At 42.0% G+C, this 22,297-nt stretch overlaps 1 protein-coding gene across 2 annotated transcripts in view; it reads right to left on the bottom strand.

The window, feature by feature from the left end:
- Window positions 1-12,044: 12,044 nt before the first annotated feature.
- The window catches only part of LOC142651821 (cytochrome P450 2C28-like), a 48,328-nt gene continuing 38,075 nt past the window's right edge, over window positions 12,045-22,297 (bottom strand). For both annotated transcript variants that reach the window (XM_075826953.1, XM_075826952.1), the window contains 4 exons: window positions 19,426-19,567; window positions 17,639-17,826; window positions 12,689-12,830; window positions 12,045-12,322 (listed from right to left, as the gene is read on the bottom strand). In XM_075826953.1, the coding sequence (XP_075683068.1) occupies window positions 12,141-12,322; window positions 12,689-12,830; window positions 17,639-17,826; window positions 19,426-19,567 (654 nt within the window). In that variant the 3' untranslated portion in view covers window positions 12,045-12,140. The remainder of the gene's footprint in view (window positions 12,323-12,688; window positions 12,831-17,638; window positions 17,827-19,425; window positions 19,568-22,297) is intronic.

Raw genomic sequence — 22,297 nt, 5'->3', positions numbered from 1 at the left:
GTGGATGATACACTGTTATGGAGACATCTGTTGATGATACACTGTTATGGAGACATCTTGATGATACACTAATGGGGACATCTGTTGATGATACACTGTTATGGAGACATCTGTTGATGATACACTGTTATGGGACATCTGTGGATGATACACTGTTATGGAGACATCTGTTGATGATACACTGTTATGGAGACATCTGTTGATGATACACTAATGGGGACATCTGTGGGTAATACACTGTTATGGAGACATCTGTTGATACACTGTTATGGGACATCTGTGGATGATACACTGTTATGGAGACATCTGTGGATGATACACTGTTATGGAGACATCTGTTGAATTCAATGTTATGGAGACATCTGTTGATGATACACTGTCATGTGGACATCTGTTGATGATACACTATAATGGGGACATCTGTGGGTAATACACTGTTATGGAGACATCTGTTGATACACTGTTATGGAGACATCTGTGGATGATACACTGTTATGGAGACATCTGTGGATGATACACTGTTATGGAGACATCTGTTGATGATACACTGTTATGGAGACATCTTGATGATACACTAATGGGGACATCTGTTGATGATACACTGTTATGGAGACATCTGTTGATGATACACTGTTATGGGACATCTGTGGATGATACACTGTTATGGAGACATCTTTTGATACAATGTTATGGAGACATCTGTTGATGATACACTGTCATGTGGACATCTGTTGATGATACACTATAATGGGGACATCTGTGGGTAATACACTGTTATGGAGACATCTGTGGATGATACACTGTTATGGAGACATCTGTGGATGATACACTGTTATGGAGACATCTGTTGATGATACACTGTTATGGAGACATCTGTTGATACACTAATGGGGACATCTGTTGATGATACACTGTTATGGAGACATCTGTTGATGATACACTGTTATGGGACATCTGTGGATGATACACTGTTATGGTGACATCTGTGGATGATACACTGTTATGGGACATCTGTGGATGATACACTGTTATGGAGACATCTGTGGATGATACACTGTTATGGACACATCTGTTGATACAATGTTATGGAGACATCTGTTGATGATACACTGTCATGTGGACATCTGTTGATGATACACTATAATGGGGACATCTGTGGGTAATACACTGTTATGGGATATCTGTGGATGATACACTGTTATGGAGGCATCTGTGGATGATACACTGTTAGGGGACATCTGTGGATGATACACTGTTATGGAGACATCTGTTGATGATACACTGTTATGGAGACATCTGTGGATGATACACTGTTATGGAGACATCTGTGGATGATACACTGTTATGGAGATATCTGTTGATTATACACTGTTATGGGACATCTGTGGATGATACACTGTTATGGAGACATCTGTAGATGATACACTGTTATGGAGACATCTGTGGATGATACATTGTTAGGGGACATCTGTAGATGATACACTGTTATGGGATATCTGTGGATGATACACTGTTATGGAGACATCTGTGGATGATACACTGTTAGGGGACATCTGTGGATGATACACTGTTATGGAGACATCTGTTGATTATACACTGTTATGGGACATCTGTGGATGATACACTGTTATGGAGACATCTGTTGATGATACACTGTTATGGAGACATCTGTGGATGATACACTGTTATGGAGACATCTGTGGATGATACACTGTTATGGAGACATCTGTGGATGATACACTGTTATGGGACATCTGTGGATGATACACTGTTATGGAGGCATCTGTTGATGATACACTGTTAGGGGACATCTGTGGATGATACACTGTTATGGAGACATCTTGATGATACACTGTTATTGGATATCTGTAGATGATACACTGTTATGGAGACATCTGTGGATGATACACTGTTAGGGGACATCTGTGGATGATACACTGTTATGGGATATCTGTGGATGATACACTGTTATGGAGTCATCTGTGGATGATTCACTGTTATGGAGATATCTGTTGATGATACACTGTTATGGGACATCTGTGGATGATACACTGTTATGGAGACATCTGTGGATGATACACTGTTATGGAGACATCTGTGGATGATACACTGTTATGGAGACATCTGTAGATGATACACTGTTATGGAGACATCTGTTGATGATACACTGTTATGGAGACATCTGTTGATGATACACTGTTATGGAGACATCTGTTGATGATACACTGTTAGGGGACATCTGTGGATGATACACTGTTATGGAGACATCTGTTGATGATACACTGTTATGGAGACATCTGTTGATGATACACTGTTATGGAGACATCTGTTGATGATACACTGTTATGGAGACATCTGTTGATGATACACTGTTATGGGACATCTGTGGATGATACACTGTTATGGAGACATCTGTTGATGATACACTGTTAGGGGACATCTGTGGATGATACACTGTTATGGAGACATCTGTTGATGATACACTGTTAGGGGACATCTGTGGATGATACACTGTTATGGAGACATCTGTGGATGATACACTGTTATGGGACATCTGTGGATGATACACTGTTATGGAGACATCTGTGGATGATACACTGTTATGGGACATCTGTGGATGATACACTGTTATGGAGACATCTGTGGATGATACACTGTTATGGGACATCTGTGGATGATACACTGTTATGGGACATCTGTGGATGATACACTGTTATGGAGACATCTGTTGATGATACACTGTTAGGGGACATCTGTGGATGATACACTGTTATGGAGACATCTGTGGATGATACACTGTTATGGGACATCTGTGGATGATACACTGTTATGGAGACATCTGTGGATGATACACTGTTATGGGACATCTGTGGATGATACACTGTTATGGAGACATCTGTGGATGATACACTGTTATGGGACATCTGTGGATGATACACTGTTATGGAAACATCTGTGGATGATACACGGTTATGGGACATCTGTGGATGATACACTGTTATGGAGACATCTGTGGATGATACACTGTTATGGGACATCTGTGGATGATACACTGTTATGGAGACATCTGTGGATGATACACTGTTATGGGACATCTGTGGATGATACACTGTTATGGGACATCTGTGGATGATACACTGTTATGGGACATCTGTGGATGATACACTGTTATGGGACATCTGTGGATGATACACTGTTATGGAGACATCTGTGGATGATACACTGTTATGGAGACATCTGTGGATGATACACTGTTATGGAGACATCTGTGGATGATACACTGTTATGGAGACATCTGTGGATGATACACTGTTATGGAGACATCTGTGGATGATACACTGTTATGGAGACATCTGTGGATGATACACTGTTATGGAGACATCTGTGGATGATACACTGTTATGGAGACATCTGTGGATGATACACTGTTATGGAGACATCTGTGGATGATACACTGTTATGGGACATCTGTGGATGATACACTGTTAGGGGACATCTATGGATGATACATTGTTATGAGGACATCTGTGGAGGATACACTGTCATGGGGACATCTGTGGATAATAGTGACATGTCTGAAGTTTTGATTGGTGGGGGTCCGAGCACTGAGACCCACACCAATTGCTAAAGTGAAGCAGCTGCTTCATTTCTGTTCATCTAATTCCGGAAATCAATGTATCGGAGTACGAGCTCAATATAAAGTCTATGAGCCCGTACTCCGATACATCGGCTTTACGGAAAAAGCAGAACAGAAATGAAGCGGTGGAGTGCTCACACGAGCATTTCACCTGCTTTGTTTTAGCCATTGGTGGGGGTCTCAGTGCTCAGGCCCCCACCAATCAAAACTTCTGACATGTCACAAGTTTTTTACACTTTAAAAAAAAAAGAATAAAAAGAAATTAAAATAAACACGTCTACAGACCCTGGTGCACATAGTGACTACTCAGACATAACATAAACAAACAAACAAACAAAAATAATGACACTTACCTAATATATGATGTATTTGAAGATTTTCTTTCAGCAGCAGATGATGCTGCACATGGGAATCAATACGTTTTCTAAAATGGTGGCTCAGCCTGTCATAAGACTGTGGGGTCGGATTTTATGAAGTCTTTCACTAGAGGTCTTCCTTGCTTTCACTTTTAGGCCGGATTCACACGAGCGTGTACGTTTTGCGCACGCAAAAAACGCAGCATTTTGCGTGCGCAAAAGGCACTTAACAGCTCCGTGTGTCATGATCATATGGTGCGTGGCTGCGTGCTTTTCGTGCAGCTGCCATCATTATGACACTCTGTTTGGATGTTTGTAAACAGAAAAGCACGCGGTGCTTTTCTGTTTTCATTCATACTTTTCACTGCTGTTGCGCGAATCACGTGTAGTGCGCGTGATTTTCACGCACCCATTGACTTCAATGGGTGCGTGATGCGCGAAAAACGCACAAATATAGGACATGTCGTGAGTTTTATGCAGCGGACTCACGCTGCGCAAAAATCAATGACTATCTGCACGGCCCCATAGACTAACATAGGTTCGTGCGAGGCGCGTGAAAATCACGCGCGTTTCACGGACGTATTTTATGTTCGTCTGAATAAGCCCTTAGTCTGCAGATGTGCAGAAAAAAAACCCGGATCTGTTAAAAGTAATGCATAACGGATACTAACTGACATATCAGAAGGAAGAAGCGCCATAAAGGTTTTGAAGCAAAGTTTTTTGCTGTAATGGTTTTTGGGTGCCATGTCACATTTGCAAAGTCCCTGAGATACCACTGCAATGGAAATCCCCGAGAAGAGACCCTATTTTGTAAACTACACCCCTTAAGGCATTCATCTAGTGGTGTTGTGAGAATTTGGACAGGTGGGGGAATAAGTTTTGCGGCGAACACCAGGGTACATAATAAGGGGGCCCAAATAAATAATAACATTCAAGGGACAAATGTCATATTTTGAACCAATATTTTATGTACTGGCCAGTTTGTATAGTCCAGGCTTCACAATGGTAAGTTTTAAATGGATCAAAGAACAAAAAGAAAGGGACCATACAGGCGCTGCTTAATGATGAAATGAACCCAAGTTCATGTTTTAATGGAAGGTAAAATTAGAACAGATGCTACGCATTTCAACGCTGGACCGGCATCTTCATCAGGCAAGTGAAATGCATACAAATAACATAGGCATACAGTGAAGGAAATAAGTATTTGATCCCTTGCTGATTTTGTAAGTTTGCCCACTGTCAAAGACATGAACAGTCTAGAATTTTTAGGCTAGGTTAATTTTACCAGTGAGAGATAGATTATATATATAAAAAAAAAAAAAAAAAATCACATTGTCAAAATTATATATATTTATTTGCGTTGTGCACAGAGAAATAAGTATTTGATCCCTTTGGCAAACAAGACTTAATACTTGGTGGCAAAACCCTTGTTGGCAAGCACAGCAGTCAGACGTTTTTTGTAGTTGATGATGAGGTTTGCACACATGTTAGATGGAATTTTGGCCCACTCCTCTTTGCAGATCATCTGTAAATCATTAAGATTTCGAGGCTGTCGCTTGGCAACTCGGATCTTCAGCTCCCTCCATAAGTTTTCGATGGGATAAAGGTCTGGAGACTGGCTAGGCCACTCCATGACCTTAATGTGCTTCTTTTTGAGCCACTCCTTTGTTGCCTTGGCTTTATGTTTCGGGCCATTGTCGTGCTGGAAGACCCAGCCACAAGCCATTTTTAATGTCCTGGTGGAGGGAAGGAGGTTGTCACTCAGAATTTGACGGTACATGGCTCCATCCATTCTCCCATTGATGCGGTGAAGTAGTCCTGTGCCCTTAGCAGAGAAACACCCCCAAAACATAATGTTTCCACCTTCATGCTTGACAGTGGGGACGGTGTTCTTTGGGTCATGGGCAGCATTTCTCTTCCTCCAAACACGGCGAGTTGAGTTAATGCCAAAGAGCTCAATTTTTGTCTCATCTGACCACAGCACCTTCTCCCAATCACTCTCAGAATCATCCAGATGTTCATTTGCAAACTTCAGATGGGCCTGTACATGTGCCCTCTTGAGCAGGGGGACCTTGCGGGCACTGCAGGATTTTAATCCATTACGGCGTAATGTGTTACCAATGGTTTTCTTGGTGACTGTGGTCCCAGCTGCCTTGAGATCATTAACAAGTTCCCCCCGTGTAGTTTTCGGCTGAGCTCTCACCTTCCTCAGGATCAAGGATACCCCACGAGGTGAGATTTTGCATGGAGCCCCAGATCGATGTCTATTGACAGTCATTTTGTATGTCTTCCATTTTCTTACTATTGCACCAACAGTTGTCTCCTTCTCACCCAGCGTCTTACTTATGGTTTTGTAGCCCATTCCAGCCTTGTGCAGGTCTATGATCTTGTCCCTGACATCCTTAGAAAGCTCTTTGGTCTTGCCCATGTTGTAGAGGTTAGAGTCAGACTGATTAATTGAGTCTGTGGACAGGAGTCTTTTATACAGGTGACCATTTAAGACAGCTGTCTTTAATGCAGGCACCAAGTTGATTTGGAGCGTGTAACTGGTCTGGAGGAGGCTGAACTCTTAATGGTTGGTAGGGGATCAAATACTTATTTCTCTGTGCACAATGCAAATAAATATATATAATTTTGACTATGTGATTTTCGTTTTTTGTTTTTTTATATATAATCTATCTCTCGCTGGTAAAATTAACCTAGCCTAAAAATTCTAGACTGTTCATGACTTTGACAGTGGGCAAACTTACAAAATCAGCAAGGGATCAAATACTTATTTCCTTCACTGTATCCCATGCCGTATGTATCATGGGTGCAGCCTTTTCGGGGATTACCCAAATGGAGTCAGGGGCCGCTTCAGTGGCAGTCCTTGGGCAAGGCGTCAGCTAGCGAAGATGACACGTATTTTCCCTTGTAATCCTCTTCATCCGAAGGTCACTAGCGGATGAAGAGGATGACAAGAGAAAAGAAGTGTCATCCTCGCTAGCTGATTTAGTGTCAGATGCCAGAAAGGCGAATGTCTCTTCATCAGAGAAAAGCCTCTTGGCAATATTACCAACTGGAGTAATGATTAAATAAACTATAGAGGTACAGATAGTAATAAAAATTATGTGCCTACAAATATTACTACAAAAGGATATGCCTAAAAATAGTACTAAAAATGTATAGGCGTACAAATTGTACTATAAAATTATATGCATACAAATTATACAAAAAAAAATGTATGCGTACACAGTGTACTAAAGAGTTATATGCGTACAATTTGTGCAAATAAATTAAAGGCATACAAATAGTACTAAAAGATTATAGGCTTTCAAATAGCACTGTCACTGCAAAGGAGTATCCAATTATAATAAGATATAACTTTTATTTAGTATGCATTAAAACACAAAAGCGGTAGTTAAATTATATAAAGTATTTCATTCATTTTGTCCCCAATAAATTGTCAATACTAAATTTCTGATGGGTTATGTATAGGTGACACTTAAATATGGACTGACTTCCTTAGTGCACCATTGTAGTCATTTAATGCGTGCCTCTATTAAAGGAACAGTGTCACCAAAATTATTTTTTTTTATATCAGTTTTATGTTAGGGTTTTATTAAAAACGTTTATATTTATTTGTGTGTTTGTGTGTTACTTTTTTCTATTTTTACACTTTTTCTTCCCTATGGGGGCTGCCATTTTTTTTTCCATTTCTGTATGTGTCGATTAACGACACATACAGACATGGAATACGGCAGCTCCAGTCCCATAGGGACTGCGAACGGGGCCCGTTCCATCCACTATGGTGTACGCCGTGTGTGTGTGGGAACGGCGCATGCGCCGCTCCCACACAGTCAGATTTGAAATGCGTGCCGTCCGGCGCCATTTTCCTGTGGACCGGAAGTCGCGGCCGGGCAGTAAGATTACTACTTCCGGTCGCGGCTTCCGGACTTGTACACATGGAGCAGCGGCAGCAGACGGAGCGGACGGACCGGAGGGAGCGGCGGCGACTGGAGCAGGTAAGTGATTTCTATGTATGTTCGTGTTTCAGTGTGTTTTACTAGTGTATGTAAACCTTCTACACTGTGTGTTAGCTCAAAAAATGGCGACACACAGTGTAGGAGGTTAGACCGTTCAAACCCCTCGTTTCTCCCGGCACTAGCCAGGATAAAGGAGGGGGGGATTCTGAGAGCTCACTAGAGCGAGGGATTTTTTCACAATTTTGCAGCATAAAGCAATGTGGTTGCTTTACCACATGCAATGCTGCAATTTTGGGAATTGCTCCATCTAGTGACCACTGCTGGGAAATATTATAAATTGAATCCAATTTAAAAAAAAATTAGAACAATGTTTAATCACCTACACACTAATTGTTTAACTAAAAAAAAAAAAAACATGTTTTGCTGGCAACACATTCCCTTTAAATTCCGTCTAGTCCTATGTGTACTGTCCCTTTAAAGCAACCTGAAAACACAAGTTCATTCTCAAAAGAGCTTTCCAGCACTGCTAACTAACCCTAATATATCCCTGCAAAAAATATTCAATTAGTAGTCTAAATGGGTAGCACTCCTGTATCTGTGGTGTGGTGTTATGGGGTTGGGGTGGGTACCCATAATATAGTCACACTAGTTAAGCCAGCACACACAGAAGGAGAATTTTGATGCAGTGAGGTTTTATTTGTCGTATTTTCATTAATTCACATATATATCTGGATCATAAATATATAAGCGACTATAATCCGATGACGTTTCGGCCTATCTCAGGCCGTTGTCACTGTGAGAAGAGGAGGAGTAAAATATCAATACAACAGGTACGTTTAATCCAAGGTATGTTCGTTAAAGAGGCTCTGTCACCAGATTATAAATTCTCTATATTGTACATGATGTGATCGGCGCTGTAATGTAGATTACAGCAGTGTTTTTTTATTTAGAAAAACAATCATTTTTGACTGAGTTATGACCTATATTAGCTTTATGCTAATGAGTTTCTCAATGGACAACTGGGCGTGTTTTACTTTTTGACCAAGTGGGCGTTGTACAGAGGAGTGTATGACGCTGACCAATCAGCGTCATACACTTCTCTCCATTAATTTACACTGCAGATAGCAATATAGCTATATCGCTGTGTGCAGCCACATAAACACAATATAACGTTATTGCAGTGTCCTGACAAGGAATATATATTACCTCCAGCCAGGACGTGATGTCTATTCGGAATCCTGACCACTTCTGTATTGTCTCTGTGAGACTACAGCACTGCACAGCGAGATGTCGAGTTTACAGCGTAATCTCGCGAGACTACGCCTGTAACTCACAGAGACGCTACAGAAGTGGTCAGGATTCTGAATAGACATCACGTCCTGGCTGGAGGAAATGTATATTCATTGTCAGGACACTGCAGTAATGTTATAGTGTGTTTATGTGGCTGCACATAGCTATATAACTATATCGCTATCTTCAGTGTAAATGAATGGAGAGAAGTGTATGACGCTGATTGGTCAGCGTCATACACTCCTCTCCACAATGCCCACTTGGTCATATAGTAAAACACGCCCAGTTGTCAATTGAGAAACCCATTAGCATAAAGCTAATATAGGTCTTAACTCCGTCAAAATTGATCGTTTTTCTAAATAAAAAACACTGCTGTAATCTACATTACACTGCCGATCACATCATGTACAATATAGGGAATTTATAATCTGGTGACAGAGCCTCTTTAAGTAGAAATATATTAGACATTAGAGAATCTATGTTAAATCTGTAATGACACAAATTTGAGCATAATCTATGCCTAGAAAAAGGGGGGGTGGGGTGGAGGGGAAGATGGGAGAGCCTGGAATCAGGGTACGCGTAAAATAAAATATAAGAAGAAAAAGCACAAATGCTTGGTACCACTGAGTACGAATATGATGGAAGTATCATCAGTTAACTATGATGCAGAGCATTTATAATAATTGTAGAGAGACATTAAACACATATTCTGGAGAGAACTATGGGTATATCAAGAGACTAGGTTATGTGTCGTATTAGTAGGTTTACGATGGTAATATAAGTGGAACAGACATGATGGAGAAAAAGCATTGGTCCAACATTTTCTATTACAAGGTTATAATACATACTATCAGGATTGAAGGCATATAAACAGAAGAATAAATACAGAATCCTGAGACACATGAACTTTCTTAATATAGAGGAGGGTCTCAGTATAGGACCCTCACAACCCTACCATAAAATACCGGCAAGAAAAGTTACCTGTGCACAGAGAAGGACGAGCTTGGAAGAGTATAAGGCGTCTGCCGGACGCTCTGTGTGGAGATAGAAATAGAGCTGTAGTGGTGTAGTTCGTGCCTAGTGAGGGAAAACCGGAAGCCGCGTCGCTGTCACTTCCAGTTTCTGGGTAAAGCGCTGATGGAAATGAGGCAGAGCGGTCACCTGGGCTTCGGGGGTTGTGTATAGCGTAGCGACGCCGTAGTCATGGCGACGTTGTATTCACTGAGAATAAGGCCGCGGCATAAAATTATATTAGATCGGAAAGGGAACTGGATATTAAGCGCATCTTTTTATGTCTGATGTAATTTCAGATTTAATTAGATGATCTTGCTGATGGTACCGGAAGCCTTTAAGGCCCCACCGCCAATCGGGGCATAGGAGGCTTCCGTTGCTGGCAGACCGGGAGGCCAGTATTAGGCCTCCAGTAGCCATTGCAGGCACCGGCAACCCAGCGATCACGTTGCTGGGGTGCCGGTGGCTAAAAACCCCTCACATGCTGCGATCTCTATTGAACGCAGCATCTGAAGGGTTCATCGGCCGGATCGGAGGCTAGCTCCGGTCCTGGCTGTTACATCAGGGTGCCAGCTTTAACATACAGCTGGCACCCGGCAGTGATGGTGCGGGCTCAGCTCCTGAGCCCGCACTATCACTGCGACGTAATAGTACTGCGCTTTGCGGGAAGCCCAGCTCGACAGCGTCGTATATATAAGGCTGATGTCTGGAAGGGTTTAAAATAAAACACAAACTGTATGCAAAATGTATACAGAGTTATCTGTTGAATACATTTACCCTGCACAGTCAAATTGACAAATGGTGATAGATACACACACATTTTTGTTTAAATATATTGCGGGAGACAAACAATTCCCCCATAATAGTGCTGCTAGAGTGCAACCCACCAACACTTACTACCTCATGACAATTTGAACCCTCTTCTTTACCTGAGACAGCAGTCAGTCCTGTCAGCATAAGGCCTTATGCACACGAGCGTATTTCACGTCCATGTTACGCGCGTTAAAACAACGGACATCACACGGACCTATGCAATTCAATGGGGCCATTCAGACATTCAGTGTTTTTCACGCAACATGCGTCCCCTGCATGAAACTCACTGCATGTTCTATTCTTGTGCATTTTTTGCGCATCATGCACTTATTGAAGTCAATGGGTGCGTGAAAAAAATCGACAGCACACGGACGTCATTCGTGTACGGTCTGTGTTTTTCACGCACCGGTTGATAAAGAAATGATGAGAAAAAGAAAAACACCTTCAGATACGGATGACATACGCATGTAAAAAACGCAGACGTGTACCGTACACGTATGCCACACGGAACTGCAACGCAGGAAAAACGTTTTGTTTTTTTTAATTGCGCAAAATGGACATGTTAGTGTGAGTAAGGCCTAACACTGTGTGGACTCATCTCTGCTCATAACTCAACAGGGATTGTAGTTAGGGCTTATTCAGACTAACGTATAATACGTCCGTTCTACGCACGTGATTTTCACGTGCGTCGCACGGACCTATGTTAGTCGATGGGGGCGTTCAGACTGTCCGTGATTTCCACGCAGTATGTCCGCTGCGTAAAACTCTCGACATGTCGTATATTTTCCCTTTTTCCGCGCATCACGCACCCATTGAAGCCAATGGGTGCGTGAAAACCGCGCACGGCACACGGACGCACTTTTTACTTTTTGAGATAAAAATGCTTTGTGTACTGTATACAGAGCAGCTGTATCAACAAAAGTAAAAATACATTTTAATAAAAAGTAATTAGAAAAGTTGTACCAAACACACTGACTGACTGACATTTTTATTATTATTAAAAAAAAAACGATTTCATAGGTGTACATAGCCTTTAAGATAAATCATTCACTGTCATCTGTATGCTGGTTATCGTAAAGTCACAGACATCTTATATGGTCGTGGTGCATGAGAGCCAGTATTAGGGATAGGGGAAATATCAATGTCTTCATGGTCCTTGTCACATTTGAGGTCAAACTTCTGTAAAAGGTGTGTAAGGAACAAGAAAATTTCCATACGTGCAAGTCCTTCACCAAGACAAACACGTTTCCCTATAAAAAGAGAACATAGGTTTTTTTATGATTAATACACAATTTTTACAATCCCCTTCCCAATATATAAGGCCTTATGCAAATATATGGTGGCATGAGGAGTCCTGATGGGTTTATATGGGGTCTCTGTAATATACTGTATTGTGGAAATATTTGATCCTAGAAGCATCACCTCTAAGGGAGAATACCTACATAATAAGGCATCTGATGGAACATGCCGCGATTCTGTATGAATCTGTGAGTACATAGTATGGGCTCATGGATTTCTATGGGTACTTATTTATGGCTCCATAAAACTCAGATCTTCTATGGAACCATAATATATTCATGTGCATGATGTCTAAGAGATGTACGACTAGTCATTACCTATTGAGAAAGGGATAAAAGCTTCAGTCTTCTTCATGTTGCCTTTCTCATCTAAGAAATGTCCTGGATCAAATATCTTTGGATCCTTAAAATATTTGGAATCCTTTAAAACTGAGGTTAGCATAGGAAACACAGTCGCACCCTATGGAACAAAAACATACATTGTAACATGAATAAAATAACCTCCAAGTAAAGTTTTTAAATATTTTAACGATGTTTCTCTTCTTCTGAAGAGAGCTGACAACTTCACAAAATTTTACTACCTTCCCTGCTTTTTGGCTGCATAAGCCATGGAGCTGTTGACTGGCAGTGGTTAGGTTAATCTGCAGGAGAGGCCCCCCACTCATGGCCGACTGTTATTAGACATACACTCCTGGTGGGCGCTCCAGGTCTTTTGAGCGCAGGCATTAACGTAGAAGCTCCGTGGCCAGTGAACGAGTGAGCAAGCGGTCTAGGAGTTCCTGCAGAGTGTGTTCTGTTTCTGCCATTCCTCTTCCTCATTCACTAGCGGAGTCAGTAGGCATAGTAGAAGGAGCCGCGACGAAGGCGGAGTTCTCGTTCCAGCAGACACGCAGCTCCGGGTGTTACGGTGCCACCTTCGGTTGCCGTTCCTGTGGTGCCTCCGTTACCTTAACTCCCGACATCGGTCGCGCAGCCTGTGGTCATTCCGAGTGGTGGGTTGCCATGTTCTCATGCATGGGTAAATTCTAATAGTAACAAAAATATTTTTTAAAAGCCGTTTCAGCTAAAATTGATACGACAAGTATATCATCTCCACGAAGTACGACTTTGTTGCAGCCTCTTTCGGTTATGAATCCCTCAGGTATGTTATTCAGGGATTCATATATCTGCGGTGTAGCAATGCTGGGTGCGCATAGTCCTATGGATGTTCGTGAGAAAATATTAAATATGGAATTTGCTGATATTTGGTCATTAGTTTCGATTGACCAGATAACAGTAGACAGGGAGAGGCATTTTGAGAAATCAGATGATAAGAAGCCAAACATGGCTAAAACATTTGGGAATTGGCTACAGGCCTTTTCCATTATGGTGAGTATATTGTGTCAACGGAGACCTGAAATTTCTCATGAACTATTTACTTACGTAGATACCATTTTTCCAGCACACAAGTTGCATGGCGGTTCAGCGTGGTGGCAGTATGACGAGGAGTTCAGGCGTAGGTTGGCTTTGAAGCCTGAGGTTGGTTTGGCCACTAAGGCCATGGTTGTATGGGTACAGCTTATGTTATCCCAAAAACTACAAACTCCCTTTCATGCTGGTGCCTCCGCGGGAGTCCCTGCCTCAGCGGCAGCAAAAAGGTGGCCAGCGGCTTGCCGACTCTTCAATGAAGAGCACTGTAAATTTTTCGCTCTGTGCAAATTCAAGCACGAATTCTCTATATGCGGGGGGGTCAGCCCTCCGTTTTTTTAAGAGAGGTAAATCGCCCAGGAGACCGGCTGCCTCTGCCAGAAACCCCGAGGACACCAGTGAGCGTAGCAAGGATGCTCCTGTGGCTTGACCTGTACCTCAGGAGGCAGACATGTTAAATTAATGGTTTTTCTGCAGGATTTTATATCCCTCATTTTCCTCATGCTGCTACTGACTGCTTGAAATCAGTTAGTAACAAATGTGATTTGGTTAGGGAAAAATTGGCTAAAGAAGTTGAGATGGGTAGAGTAGCCGGTCCCTTTATTAAACCTCCTCTTCCAAATTTGAGAGTTTCGCCCCTAGGTTTGGTCCCGAAAAAGGGTCTAGTAAATTTAGACTCATTCATCATTTGTCGTTTCCCCCTGGCGAGTCGGTTAATGATGGTATACCCCGCGAGGATGTGGTAGTCTCTTATATGTCCTTTGACAGGGCGGTTTCTCTTCTAGTCGCGGCTGGAGATGGCGTCTGGCTAGCCAAGTCTGATATTGAGTCCGCTTTCCGTCTCCTCCCGGTCCATCCTGATTGTTTCCACCTGTTGGGTTGCCATGTAGAGGGTTCTTTTTACTTTGATATGAGTTTGCCGTTGGGCTGCTCCATTTCGTATCTTTATTTCTAGAAGTTTAGTTGTTTTCTTGAATGGGTGTTACGTTACGAGACTGGCTGTTCATTGGTGATACAATATCTTGATGATTATCTTTTTATAGGCCCTTCTAGTTCCCAGCAGTGTCAGTATTTGTTGTAGTCATTAAGTTTCCTTACTCAGTTTTTCGGTGTCCCTATCTGAGGAGAAAACGGAGGGCCCACTACATTGACTCTCTTTCTTAGGGATACTTATTGATATGGACCGCATGATCCTTCGCTTGCCAGAGGACAAATTATCACGTCTGCATGCAAAATTGGATGTCAGCATTACTTAAAAAAAGTTTACTCTTTTTCATTTGCAGTCCCTTTTAGGTCCGCCTGTTTTTGCTTGCAAGATATTCCCCATGAGTAGTCCTTTTGCGTCAGTTGTCGATGACGACGACCGGCGTTTAAAAGACCTGACCATTTTATGCATATCATTTGGGTGTTGAGAGAGGATCTACGAGTTTATAAATCTTTCCTTATGGACTTCGACGGTGTATCTAGTTTCCCGGAGCCTGAAATGAATAACTATGATCTTCAGCTGTTTACAGATTCAGCTAGCTCTGTTGGCTTTGGTACCATAGTTGGTTCTCATTGGTCGGCCGAGGGGTGGCCCCAACGTTGGAAGGATAATGGTTTCCATAAAAATCGGACACTTTTGGAATTGTTTCCAGTTATCTTTGGCATTGAATTGTGGGGTTCTGCAATGTCGAACAAACGTATTCTGTTTTGGTCGGAACAAATTAAGGCACAGTGTCTGCAATTAATAACCTTACATATAGTTCGCTACCTGTCTACAACTCAATATAGTTTTTAGAGCTAAGCATGTTCCTGGTGTTATTAATGTGGTAGCTGATGCACTTTCTCGTTTACAGTGGGATCATTTAAGGGACTTTCATCTGCTGGTGGACCCGGAGGGATCCCCTGCCCACCTTCCCTGTGGGATATAGCCATGCTACACTGATGCCGGTGCTGAAAAATTTGTTGGTGTCATCAACTGGGGCATGTCACGGTAAGGCGTGGTCGGAATGGTTGTCCTACGTGCGGGCAGACCAGGTTCTGGACTTGGTGACTATAAAACATGTGATGATATCCTATCTTCATGGATTGCGCGTCATGGGTTCGTCCGCTGCAGTAGCCCAAAAACATCTAGCGGGGGTTTCCTTTGTCTTGAGATCATGGGGTTTGGGTGACGTTACTAAGCAATTCGTGTTTAGTCTCATTTTGAAGGCTTGGAATAAAGAAAGGGTTAAGGTCGATGACAGACATCCTATATCGCTTCCCCTACTCAGATGTCTTATAACTACGACAGGTGTGTCTGCACTTTAGACTTCGAGGCACTTTTACTTCAATGAAAAGGCACAATTGCTTTCTTTTGTGCCCTGCGAGTCGGCGAACTTGTTTCTCCTTCGCATGTAAAACTTGCGGGTCTTCTAGCCGAAGACGTGGTAGTTCTCCCAGATTCGTTAAAAATTCGTATTAGTCGCTCGAAAACAGACGTTTTTGGTAGGGGGACATGGTTGATGGTTAATAAGATTCCTGTTCTGCCCTGTGACCTTAGTGTCTAGGTATGCTGCCGTTAGACCCCCTTCTATTTGTTTTTTGGTGCATGACTCTGGTCTGCCCTTGACTAAATTACAGTTCGAATCCTTGTGTTTATACGTCGTGGGCGTCCCTTTATCAGAGTTCGAGACCCACTTTTTTTGCATCGGTGCCACTGCCGATGCTCTGGGCTTATCCGAATCTGACGTAAAATGTTTGGGTAGAAGGTCAACAGATTGTTGTAAATGTTACAAACATCCTAATCTATTGACGTGTTAGGTTCCTGTTAATTATGATCGTTATCTTTCCCTATTTCAGGTTCCTGTCGCCCGAAAGTTTGGTTGATTGGTCATTCTTTGGTCTATTGGTTGGCTGAACGGGCCTCGAACCAGCCCAGTGGATTTAACTTGGGATTCACCAATGCGGATCTCTCCTGGAGAGGCGTCTGCGAGTTAAAATGGTTACAGGTTTTGTCCGAAATAGTATCAGTTAGCAAGACAACACATACCCCAGCTGCTTTACTTGTCCATGCCGGCGGCAATGATTTATGTTCCATAGACGCTTGGCTGAACTTATTTTGGTCATTTGCTTGGACATTAACCGTTCTTCTGCCTTGTTTCAGGAGGCTATAGTCATATGGTCCAAGATAGTTCCTCGAGTCATATGGAGCGGTGCGCGTAATTACGCTTCTATAGAACGTGCTCGACGCATCCTTAATATGCGTGTCCCGCCATGTCAGATCTTTGGGAGGTGTAGTCATCCACCACCGCCAACTCGAGAGTGATAACCCGGGGACTCATGTTGCAGGATGGTGCACATTTAAATGATATTGGCCTGGATATATTTTTTTCAGGACTTCAAGACGCCATACGAAGGGCCATTTTTCTGGGTGGGGGTAGGAGCTCCGTGTAGGGGTACTCTTGCTCCTTTGGCATATGGCAGGACCTTTTCCCTTTCCATACCACAGGAAATCGTAGTCGTCACCTGACAGATCAACAATGACATGCCCACCACGGCCGCGTGGCATGCTAGGTGGCTAAATATGAAAAAACCTATGGGCAAACGTCTCCATATGCATTTATTTCTTGTTTTAATAAAGCTGTGGCCTACCCCCACTTTATCCATACACAGTTGTATTGTTTCTTCTTCTTCTTCTTCTTATTATTATTATTATAAAGCTATTATTGCATTGTATATGGCCCTAGGAGGGTTGTGTTCTATGGTCTCACTGCTGCCAGTCAAGTGCTAAATTTACATATTACTTCCCTGTAACAGCAGACCATGCTCACCAGTTCACTAATACAAGAAATAAGTAGTTGAATTGCTGCCTCAGTTTAGATTTTTGAAGTTCCTGACCTTTGGAATATGGTATCCTCTGAGAACTGTGTCCTGGTTGGTTGCTCTGGGTAATCCTAATGGTGCAATATCTGCAAATCTCTGGATCTCATGAATCACTGCATCTGTAAATGGCATCCTTATCCGATCTTCTAATGAAGGGCATCGAGAATTTCCAATGATATGGTCAATCTCTTTCTGCATTTTCTCTGTGGAGAATTTAGCACAATCACAACATGGTATATTTATATTAAAAAATATACATCTGAACAATCTTTACTTCTATTAAGAAATCCCTATCTAAATTGTTTGATGGAAAATAGCAGCAGCCCATATCTGTTCTCTTGGCACTGCCTGCTGAATAAAAGCATTTTTTACAGGTAGTCACAATTTGTTGAAGGCTAGATCCCCATTGTTGTCTTTATTCACAGACTTTGCAAGCAACATAAAAACATGCTAAAAAAAAGTGAAGCGTTTTAGATGTATATCATCATGTAAAATACTAATAATACAAACGGTGTAAAACAATTTTAATTTGTAGCTCAAAAGATGGACATTTAATTTGAAGAAAAACTCCAAGCAAAACTGATAAACTCTGTAATGCCTAGTGCAGAGCTTCCGGGAGCAGAGTATGACAAAGGTATTCTCAATTTGGTACCCAAGTTCCTGCACTACTTAACACAGTGGATGTGCATTAGAAATTCTGATGTAATTTGTCCAACCATGAATTCTATTAATTTTACAAGGAAGGGTGTGGTTTAGCTTTTTTGTGCCACTCTCATTTAGTCAGAGCCTCAGGGAAAAAGAGATACTCTTTTAAAAAAGATTTAACTGCTTCCCTCCATACTTATGTTCCACATATTAAATGACGGGCCGGTTTCACGGGCGTGTTCGGCCTGTCATATACGGACTGTAGGTTGGCAGTATTTCCTGGACCGAATACAGTTCAAGGAGCCGGGCTCCTAACATCATAGTTATCTATGATGCTAGGAGTACCTGCCACCCACAGGAATGCTGTCTCGTTCTGTAATCATGTTTTCATTACGGGACAGTATTCCCGCGAGGAGGAAGGGACTCCTAGCGTCATAGATAACTATGACGCTAGGAGACGGCCTTCCTAAACTGTGATCGGTCCGGGAAATATTGCCGACATACGGTCTGTATATTAAGGACCGAAAACACCCGTGTGAAACCAGCCTTAGGCTAGGTTCAAATCATATTTTTGCATCCTGTTGGGAGTGGGGGTTTGGTCACATTTATTTTTAAAACAGGATGCAACTATACACATAAATGATACAGGCTGTTTTTTTCTGTCCTGTTGAAGAACAGGATCCAGACTGAGCCTGGTATTTAGATTTTTATAATAGAAGTCAATGGCAATAGGGTGCAACAGGATAGGTATCCTGTTGCATGCTGTTTTAGACTACATCCACACAGGACGAAAAAATCATGAAAAAGCTGCCTTCAAATTTCGCTGCAAATCCACTGTAAATCCATAGCAAAATCGGCTTGCAGATTTCACCTCTCATTGAAAGTAGTGATATTTGCAATGAAAATCTGCAACATAATTTGACATGCTGTGAATTTTAAAATACGCACTACAGGTCAATTTCCATGCAGAAACTTTCTACAGTGTGTAGATGAGATTTGTTACAATATTATCCACTATGCTGCTCCTGTAGTACGCTGCAGATTTTACACCCACAAATCTAGACGGTAAATCCGTAGTGTATCTGCTACATGTGAAAAATAAACTTTCTCCAGGACGGGAAAATGTGGTGTGAACGTACCGTAAGCTGACCACCTACTTGTAATGTTTGGATATTTTAGCAGAATGATGAGTGCATATCTCAGTGAGGTACTGGTGGTCTCTGTCGCAGCCAAAAATAGGTGCATCAGATTGTAAATTAGATTTTCATAGTTAAATTCTGTAATCGGCTTGTCTTTTTCCTAGTGATAAAATCGTAAGAAGCATAAAAACACAAAAGGATGTTAAATAATTTCATAGGGTACATAAATTTATGAGTCTTTAAAAATGGTACAAATTGTTAGTCACCTTTGTAGGAGAGAGGTGTTCGCATGCCGCAAAGTTTGCAATTTAACACTCTCACTGTAATAAACATTAGCTGGTATTTCATTAATATCAACTTTTATTATGGGGAAATGCAGAAAATAAGCAACTCTGCCATTTTATTTTACGCTGGATCACCATGACTCATGCGATAACTGAATTCTACAGGTTGTTACAGGAATACCAAATATGTCTGTTATTTACTGTGTTGTGATGTTTATTTTAGTACACACTTTTTTTGTGTAATTAGTTTGAAAAAATAATTTTTGTCAACCTATAATTTCCTTTCAGATATCTATTCAACTGTACATAGCGACTGTGAACAATAATATTATTGAGGTATTCAGGCAGAGAAAATCCCCTCACGTGTAGCCTCTGGGTCATTCTGTGTTTATGTCTACAAGCCTGAGACCTGGCAGAGACGAGTTAACTGAAAAGACTAAATAAACAAATTAAAGCAACCATATATTGTCCCTGTGCAGAGTTATGAAACTTATTTTTTTGCGGCATCCTCTTTCTTAATAGCTCCTTTCTGTTGCTTATGTGTAGTTTCCATTGTATACGGCCACTGCAACGTCCCTGCAGCAAGGGCTGCCTTTGCACTGTGTAGTAGAGTTTGAGCTGTCCTATTCTGCTGTGATCAACAGATATCTTCTGCCCCAAGTGTAGCACTGGCCACAGTAAGGGTATGTTCACACGGCAGCGTCCATAACGGCTGAAATTACGGGGATGTTTTCAGGAGAAAATATCCCCGTAATTTCAGCCGTAACGGCATGTGCAGGCGCTTGAACGCCGCGTCCATTACGGACGTAATTGGCGCAGCTTTTCATTGGAGTCAATGAATAACGGCTCCAATTACGCCCCAAGAAGTGACAGGTCACTTCTTTGACGCGGGCGTCTATTTACGCGCCGTCTTTTGACAGCGGCGCGTAAATATATATGCCTCGTGTGAACAGACAAACGTCAGCCCATTGCTTTCAATGGGCAGATGTTTGTCAACGCTTTCAAGCCGCATTTTTCGGACGTAATTCGGGGCAAAAACGCCCGAATTACGTCCGTAATTAGTGTGTGTGAACATACCCTAACTGGGACGTGAGCCTCAGGCTGGGTTCACACGACCTACTTTCAGGCATAAACGAGGCATTTTACACCTCGAATTACGCCTGAAAACACGGCTCCAATACGTCGACAAACATCTGCCCATTCATTTCAATGGGTTTGCCGACGTACTGTGCCAACGACCTGTAATTTTACGCGTCACTGTCAAAAGACGGCGCGTAAAATAACAGCCTAGTCAAAGAAGTGCAGGACACTTCTTGGGACGTAATTTGAGCCGTTTTTCATTGACTTCAATGAAGAGCAGCTCCAAATTACGTCCGTAATGGACACCTCGCAAAACCCTAGTACGAGCAATTACATCTGAAATTCAGGAGCTGTTTTCTCCTGAAAACAGCTCCGTAATTTCAGTCGTAATTGACGTTATCATGTGCACATACCCTTAGAATAAACACAGCAGGGCGCTCAGCATCAAATTTCCCATTTAACGGGGAATCTCATATTGCTGGCAACAGAAACGGGGACAGGAGCCGTGGCACACACAGAGTGATGCACTGTTTCGTTCTTATCATTATAACACTGTGTACACTGCAGGCTATAGTAAGGGGGATGGAAGCCTGGGAGACAAAAAGTGACGTTCTGTATAATTTTCCTCATTCTACTACTATGTTACATTGCTGGCTATAGTAAAGTGGATGGGAGTCGTGAACAAACAGTGATGCTCGGTTTCATTGTTCTCATTCGCAATTTGTAGTAGTGTTACATACTGTACTAGGTGAATTGGAACAGTGAAACTGAGCATAACTCTGTTTGTCCACGATTTCCGTTCATGTTACTGTAGCCTGCAGTGTACATACAGTAGTATTATAATAATAACAATGAAACAAAGTATTCCTCTGTTTGCCCGTGTGATAACTGTGTTGGTAATTCCTGATGTTGCATACATTCCTGCATGAAGTTAGATAAGAGAAATAATAGGTTGGGGACCTATGGTGAGACGCTGCTGGATTTATAGTTTTTGAATAAAGGCAAATAAATTAGTTGCATTATACAACATAGGTTTTAATAGGACATATAGGCTACCAACGTCTTCCTCAGGCCAAGTGTACAAAGACGAACAGGCTTCTCTTATATAGAGGAGAATTTACATAGGAAAAAAGTGCTGAAAACTGGGGTCAAAGCTCAGTTCGGACATCACATGAGGTCAGAGTGATACAAAACAGACAGTTAATAAAAACAGAAGCAATTGCAAACATTGAAGGTACAAAACAAACATGATTCAGACACAATAAACTCAGAAGATCCAAATAAGCATTGCTTTATGAATGAAATTGTAACGGAGATAACTTACTCGAGGAAGGGGAAGGAGTGAAGAATGCTGCCGTAGGGGAGAGAGACGGGGAACAAATCAACATAGGTGAAGGGGAGCGGCACGCCAGTAAAGGAAGATCACTATCAAGGAACCTCGTAGTGCTGTGTTCCGGACCGATGCCTAACATTAAAGAGGCTCTGTCACCACATTATAAGTGGCCTATCTTCTACATAATGTGATC

The sequence above is a fragment of the Rhinoderma darwinii genome, chromosome 5 (genome assembly GCF_050947455.1).
Source record: "Rhinoderma darwinii isolate aRhiDar2 chromosome 5, aRhiDar2.hap1, whole genome shotgun sequence".
In the NCBI taxonomy this organism is placed as follows: Eukaryota; Metazoa; Chordata; class Amphibia; order Anura; family Rhinodermatidae; genus Rhinoderma; species Rhinoderma darwinii.
The sequence above is the reverse complement of the archived record's forward strand: the minus strand, read 5'-3'. Positions and strand labels throughout refer to the sequence as shown.